Source organism: Trifolium pratense, linkage group LG4 (assembly GCF_020283565.1).
Source record: "Trifolium pratense cultivar HEN17-A07 linkage group LG4, ARS_RC_1.1, whole genome shotgun sequence".
In the NCBI taxonomy this organism is placed as follows: domain Eukaryota; kingdom Viridiplantae; phylum Streptophyta; class Magnoliopsida; order Fabales; family Fabaceae; genus Trifolium; species Trifolium pratense.
Window position 1 is genome coordinate 49,365,589 of NC_060062.1, and position 8,242 is coordinate 49,373,830.

General features: G+C 33.5%; 1 protein-coding gene across 1 annotated transcript; it reads left to right on the forward strand.

The window, feature by feature from the left end:
* Positions 1-6,210: 6,210 nt before the first annotated feature.
* Positions 6,211-8,242, forward strand: LOC123922822 (PKS-NRPS hybrid synthetase cheA-like). The gene is made up of 2 exons (XM_045975507.1): positions 6,211-7,197; positions 7,283-8,242. Exons 1-2 carry the CDS (start codon positions 6,211-6,213, stop codon positions 8,240-8,242), a joined length of 1,947 nt encoding a protein of 648 aa, XP_045831463.1.

Genomic DNA, 8,242 nt, shown 5'->3' on the forward strand with positions numbered 1-8,242 from the left:
TATAGAGCACACATAAAATTTTAATTTTTTTGACGGTAACACTCTTGATCAAGGATTGCAAATTTACATTGAGAAAAAATAATGCAGGTACTAAGATTGTTAGTTAGTGACTCATTCATAAATATTATCTTGGAAGTAGCTCCTTGAAGTTAATATCATCTAGATATACATTTCCTCAAAAGTATATATTGTTTTCTCATCATTTCTTACGGAAAATTGAAATTAATATATAATAAGTTGTGCTTGTGAAAATTGATCTGAAAATTTCTTATGACTGTCACCTTTCTCATAGGCTACATACATACATGCCACTTAAACATCTAAAAACAAGGTAGTAGTACATCTTAAGCATATGTATGGTCAAGACAAGAACCAAATAACAATAAATACATTATATTCTAGAAAGAAAGAAAAAAAAAAAAAAAAAAGCAAAATATACAGCCAAATTTTGTTCATGAAAGACCAACCCAAAACATGATAAGCCCACAACAATCCTGTAACAAGATTCCTAACAGCACTAAAAGCCCTGTATGTGATGTACACCTTCAAGATTAAAATTTACCGGATAGTACATAGTATGACAACCACCAAGTGAGTTAAAAACATAAAAATTTATATGTATGACAAGTGACAACAACCATATTATCATTACAACTACTCTACAATGTTTTCTTTTTTGGTGAATGAACAAAACAACTGTTGGTATTATTTGCTGTCTTTTAGTTTTGTTTTTGTGTTGTTCTGTTAATTTATTTTTGTTGGTGTTTCTGGTTGAGAGATTTGATGGTATTGAGCTTTTGTTAACCCGAAAGGGTTTGGTCCTATTAACCCGAAAGGGTTGTTTCGTTGCTGTCGTGTTGAACTCATCCCACGATCTGGGTTCAATTGCGTGGTTGTTTGGTTACTAACGTGTTGGCCTCATCCCATAATCTAGGTTCGATTGCGTCGTTCTTGTGAAACTGGCTGTGTTGGTATTCCTGCGCTTTTCGATTCTTTGATGTTCCAGGTCTGTTGAGATCTGCAGGTCTCAATAATCAGGACTGCCTCTTCTCCGGTACCGCTTTTTATCCGTCTATGTCCTTGTGACTGTTCTCGGATTGTTTTGTTCAAAGAGCTTTTATGCCTGTTGCTTGTTCGGGGGTTGTTGGCACGTGGGGTTTGGTTCCGTGTTGGTGGTTGATCCATACGCTAAATTTTGAACCCTTTTTATCTTGGTGTTGCTCTCACTCTTCATATTTTTTTGTAACTTGGTTTCGCGCCCGTACGCGGGTTTGCTGGGTTGCGCTCGTGATGAGTGTTTGTATTGTTTTGATTAATTAGGGCTGTTTTGACCTAGTTTTGTTTGATCACGATGTATTTCCATTTGGGTTATAACTGGGTCAGGTTTCATGTCACCCAGTTTCTGTATCTTGTTATTTTTCGTTAATATATTTATCCTTTTGCTTAAATAAAATTTGAGAAGGTGAAGGTGAGAAACACAAATTTGAGAGGTACACTAACTCCCAATCCCCCAAGAGTCAAATTATACAAAAATAAAATGATTTGTAAATAATACAATAAGCATACCCTCAATTACTATATAAAACCAATTAATATTTGTAAAGAATGAAGGAAACTCCAAAAATAAAATGATCAATAACCTTAGCTAAATAAAATCAATAAATATTTATAAAAACTTGTGGTAATGTAACTTTAAAGGGTAGCTCAAACTACTTAATGTAAATTCTATTGTTTGAATAATAAATTTATAGTATATTTAAAATAAATGGATTTTATTACGTATTTTGTCAAAGTTAAATTTAGAGAATTTAAAATATCACCTAAAACTAGGAATTTGAAATTGTTCCTTAGAATTTTGTCAAATTATGCAATTTGTTCCTATATGTTTTAAAAATTTACATGTTATTCCCGTTTTTTTTTTTTAATTTTACATATTACCTCTATACATTTTACAAAATTAATTTGAAAGTTGATTCCTATAGTTTTTTTTAGAAAAACTAAAAATCACAAATTGGTACTTATTGTCAAAAAAAAAAAATTGTCACCTCAATAATTTTGAAATTTCAAAATTGACCCAAAATTTTTAAAATTCATTGTCATTAATTTTTCGTTATATATTTATAAATTTATCCTAAAAGCTTTTAAAATTTAATAAAAATAACCCAACAAAATTTAAGAATGAATAATTTTTTTTTTGTCAAGTAGTCTAGTGGCTAGAAATTTCACCCTCAAGGTGGATAAGTGAGATGACCAGGGTTCGAACCCTGATCCCCTGCATATATAATTCAATGTCCTGCCAATTGAGCTAAGCTCATGAGACAAGAATGAATAATATTACTCACCCAAACAATTTTTTTTTACAAATGATTAAAATTCAATTGAACATTTAGAGTCCTAAGTTTCATAAAATATTTAATTATTTTTTTTATTAAGTAATCTAGTGATTAAAAATTTCACCCTTAAAATAATAAGTGGGATGTTCGAAATTCGAACCCAATATTTTCACTAACTGAGTTAAACTTAGGTGAACATTTAATACCCATTCTAATACACTCTAAATATTGGGTTGAACAAAACAATTTTCCATAAGGAGTTGTCATTTCCTATGATCAATAAAAAGAAAGGTTCTTCTTGTAAAAAACAAAAATTAAGAAGAAGAAGAAGAAGAAAAAGAGGCCCCATCCGGTAGTGAAGCTAATAAATTTACAGTGATGTGAATTGTGACACAGCCATGTGTATATATCTAATGGCTTTTGCATTGATTTCCAACAAATTTTTAATCCAGTGGAAAAAAAAGTCGTTTAGATTCTTCCCAATCTTCTACTTTCTTTTTTACAGTACCATGTGTATCTATCTATAAATAATAGTATAAGTAAGCACTTGTGACCTAATGTTTATCAAGGAGACACATATGTGACTTGGGTTGGGGGTGAGATCACTCATAACTTAAACTGAAAGGTTAATGTGAATATATATATAAGAATAATACTCCCTCTATCCCCATTATATATAAGAATAATGCATTAATAATTTTTTTAAATAAAATACTTCTATTTAATTTACTACTAATACTACTAAAAATGATATTACAAATTTATAAAGATAAAGTATGTAAAACCATCTCTTATTAATTTTAACAAAATTTATTATATATTCCAACAGTTTTTCATAATATCCATATAATTTTTGCTAAAGATATCTATAAGAGTACAGATGCAGTGTTAATTACTGGATGAACAGAGGCAGTTATTATCTATAAAAAATGTATGAAACTTCAAATTAAATACTACTATGTAGGTCAAAGATTGGAATGAGGCAAATCGAATATAACTATACTATAGCTAGCTAGACTATGTTCCTAATAGATAAATATCATTAGAGTTGAGTTATCAATTAGTATCACTCATGATGTTGATTCCACTCCAAACAAGAGTACAATTATTGAGTGAAACAACAATTTGATACTACTTAAAATTGTGGATGTCCAACAATTTGATTTGTAAATTTACAACAATGATAAATTATTCACTTAAATAAAAAGTTGTAGCAATATCTAGAAATAGGTAAACTACTATTTTTGTCTTTTGGAAGTTTAATTATATTGTTTTTACGGAGTATTAGTTATTATGGTCATAAATTTTTTAGGTAATTAATCAATTTAATAAATATATTTTTAATTGGTCAATTTGAAACATAAACTGAGACAGTAAAAATGTTTTTGTAATTTTGATAGATTTAAACAATATAATGACAATGTCAAATATATAAATAATTACAATTAGCCTCTACGAGGTTTCATATTCGAAAATGTTCGATGATATTTTTACTATCAATATTATAAAATTTATCACTATCTCAATATATGTAACTAAACGATCATTTAAAGGAAGTAAAAAAAAAGAGAAAAAGATAAAAAATGGTTGGGAGAGAAAAAATTGATACTGCGATCAATTAAGACTGAAAAGTAAAGTTAATAGATAAACAACGTGAAAATTAAAAAATAGGAGCAGTGAAAAAAAAATAATAAATAAAAGGATAAATTTATGGTGAGTGGATAATAGACCGAATCATGGAGGCTTAAACATAATATTAATACTTTATGGGGCTTAAAGATAATGTTAATACTAATTTTAAAGTAAACTAATTTATTTTGGCGGGGCTTGAGCCTCCAATGTCCAACACCTACATCCGCTCCTAAGAACACAGGATATAAAGTTTTCTCCTCTCAATTGAATTTTCTTCATGCATAAAAGTTGGATTGAACTTCAACCATTTATTTAAAAGATCCAAATCTCTTGATTATTATTTTAACCAATTCATTATTTTATTTTTATTTTTCTAATAACAAAATTTATTAACCAATTCACTAGTATTAAATTTACTGATTCATAAATTTAAAATATCAAGTTGTCCGATGAGATCACTACAATATCAAGATCAATGATGGTGATAAACTCTCCAATATATATCGCTCAAACTTTTCTTTTGGTGAAAATATATATATTGCTCATGACTTGGTCTTTGTTTGAACATGATTAATATGTCCTCAAAACCATGATACCATTTTTACAATATTTACTACAAACTATATGAATATAATTTTAAAAAGAAAAGTGTCTAGTTTATAACAAAAGAAATATAATATTATTTATCATTCAATGATAGAGACAAAGAAATTCGTATAGGCCTAGATAAGAGAGTATATTTCAGAAAATAAAATAATGAAAAGGAAGGGGAAGGAAGTGCGAAAATTTCTCATCGCACCCATCCATTTTCTCGCGCACTCCCCAAACTTCCAAAATTGCCCCTAATGTTGACTTCGGGGACTACGACCCGAACTTTGATTTGTTCGGAAAACGTTTTCCGCTCGCTCTTTTTTCGGAAAACGTTTTCCGAACGACTGAGTTTTTATACCAGAACGTTACAGCTTTCTCTCATTCACCTAAACACTCAATCTAAAACTCTCCCCCAACAAAAATTTTGTTTGCTTCGAACTTTGGCTCAAAATCAAGATTGCAACCTTGCCTAGACGTTTCAATACTCGTGGAGGCTCCAAATCCAGGTAAATTTTAGTTTGAACCGTTGTTTTTTTTTATATACATGCTATATGTAGACTGTCATTCGTAACCCTTTTCTGACAAAATCGCTCGGAAAACGTTTTCCGAACAAATCTCAGAAGCGGTCGGAACGTGTTTTCCGAATTCCTGGGAGTTTGAATTTTCAAAATTTGCAGCTACTGTACTATTTTATATGATCATTTTTTTTTTCTTCACATTAATCTAACAATTCATAATGGAATGCCTATTTGTGTTATTCATAATAATAAGATATAAATGTGTTATGTGTAGATATGGATGATGATCACGAGCTTCCAAAAAAGTCGAGGGAGGTTGTACTTGGCTTACGTAAACAAGATCCGGTAGAAGATGCCGAACCCATCAACTGTGCAAATCCTGTCAAATATGAAGCTACTGAGTGTGAAGCACCAGAAATTCACATTGATACAAGTGAGCATTTTGTGCCGGAAGAAACATATAAGGATCGAGATGAGTTGATTAATTGGGTTAAGGGTCAAGCTGAAAAGTTACATTTTACAGTTGTAACTGTAAGATCGGACCAAGGATTGGTAAGTGGGAAGCCAAGTTTTGTGTTGGGTTGTGAAGGGGAGGTGCGTACAGACCATCGAACAACAAGGGAAAGAAAAAGGTATCAATCAAAGAGAGGGGATCGAGGAAAATTGGTTGTCCGTTTAGACTCCGTGGTTATTTGCCGAAATCAAAGGTGTGGAATCTTACAATTGTGTCCGGCATTCACAACCATGTGTTGGATAAAGCTTTACAAGGTCACCTAGTTGCGGGGCGTTTGAAACCCGAAGAGAAGGAGATGGTTGTCGAAATGACCGGAAATCAAATCCCACCTAGAAACATCATGTCTACATTGAAAAAGAGAAATCCAGATAGTGCGACAAGCATCAAGCAATTGTACAATGCCAAACATAGATTGAAACTTGCAGCTCGGGGGCCAAGGAGTGAAATGCAATAACTTTTGAAATGTCTGGAGGAAAACAACTATTATTTCAAAGTTAGAACAGTTGGTGAGTCTGATACTATTCAAGACCTTTTTCTTGCACATCGTAAATCTATCCAACTGTTCAATACTTTTAGCGATGTTTTGCTTATGGATTCCACATATAAAACCAACCGGTACAAAATGCCATTGTTTGAGATTGTCGGCTGCACATCGACTAATAAGACATTTGGACTTGGTTTTGCTTTTCTAAGTAATGAAAAACATGACAATTTTGTTTGGGCTCTACAACAAGTGCAAATGCTTTTAGTGGACGAAAACAGTGGGCCGAAGGTTATTGTGACTGACCGGGATGCCGCATTGATGAGTGCTATTCCCGATGTATTTCCAAATGCAACACCGCTAGTTTGTCGCTTTCATGTTAAGAAAAATGTCTCAGCTAGGTGCAGCGTGCTTTGTAAGATCAAACATGGTGAGGAGGAGAAGCAGGGGGACGTTGTTAAAAACATAATGTCTCATTTTTACGAAGTGTTGAATTCTCCAACCGAGGAAGCATATGCTGAAGCGGTCTTAAAGTTTAGAACCGTATGCGAAAGGTGGCCTAGATTTTATAACTATGTCAAAAAAACAGTTCTAGACACTGATGAAAAGAAAGTTGTGAGCGCGTGGACAAACCGTGTAATGCATTTTGGGAATACTACAACAAACAGAGCTGAGTCATCACATGCTGTGCTAAAAAAATACTTGTTAGATCCAAATGGTGATTTTGTCAAGGTTTGGGGAGCAATACATGATATGTTGGTTAACCAACACACTGAGATTCAAGCAACTTTTGGGATCAGTTTGTCGTTACAAGAGCACAGATATGATGATAAGCCGATGTACAATTTAGTGGTTTATAAGGTTTCAAGACATGCATTGGGTTACATTCATGAAGAAACCAAGAGGGTTGAGGAAGTTGGCATGGATAGCAAAAAGTGTGGTTGTGTGTTACAACGCACCCATGGATTGCCGTGTGCTTGTGTGCTTGCTAAAAAAATTCGCCACAACCGACCTATTAGGCTGGATGAGATTAACAACCATTGGAAGAAGTTGGTTTTCAATGACCGGGAGGATGTTGAACAACAAGTTGATGACTATTCTTGCTTGGCGGAGTGGAACGCTATTCTGGTTCGTCTAAAACTAATAAAATTATCAATGAGTATTTATATAATGTGTTAGAATGATAATTACTTATAATTTTTATTTTTTTTAGGAGCGTTTAAGAACAGTCGATGTCCCTATGAAAGCACAAATTAGAGAACAGCTGCGACAGATTGCATTCCCACACTCTACGTCGTTGAAACCTCCGGTTGTGGTTGGAAAGAATAAAGGTGTAAAAAGAAAGGGTGCTTGCGGGGAAAGTTCGATTACTCGGTCTCCTTCCTATTGGGAGCATGTGGAGGTGCAATTTCCGCCTAGCCAATCATCACAAGCAACACCATCGTCTTCTAAACAAAAGGGTGCACGTACCGGTAAAGTTAATCCAATCGAAGATCGACATATTTCATTTCTTGATGCAATGCCATTGTTCATGCATTCGCATATTGAGGATATAGTTGATGTCGATGGTGATGGCTTCTGCGGATTTCGTGTTATTGCTTTGGATACTCGCAACAATCAAGCTGATTATGAGCTAATTAGACTAAACTTGCAAAAGGAGCTAGGTAAGCACAAGGACGAATATTTGACGATATTTGGTTCTATGGAGCGTTATCAATATCTATATGACGCTTTCTTTCCACCAACGAGAAGGTCTAGTCGGCGCATGGCACCTAGAGAAAAGTGGTTAACGTTTCCAGACATGGGCCACATCATTGCCTCCTACTTCAACAAGGTAGTAGTGTTGTTGACTAAGAGTGAAAGGTCTGGAGCTAGTGAAACTTTTTTTCCATTACGAGGCACTCCTCCACAAGACCCGCATTCTAAGATTTTATGTATCGGAGGGGTTCAAGATCATTTTGTCTATGTTAAGTTGAAGCAACATTGTCCATTACCTCCGACATGTAAGACGTGGACTAAGTATTGTACGCAGGAAGCTTCTTCGTGGCAGACTAGTTTCGTGGATAGACAAGCGGATTTCGTGGCATTAATGGATAATGAAAAAGGCGATGTTGTTCCGAGACGTAAACTTCAAAAGGGAGACTCTAAAGAATGTCCAATTGATTTCTCGTAG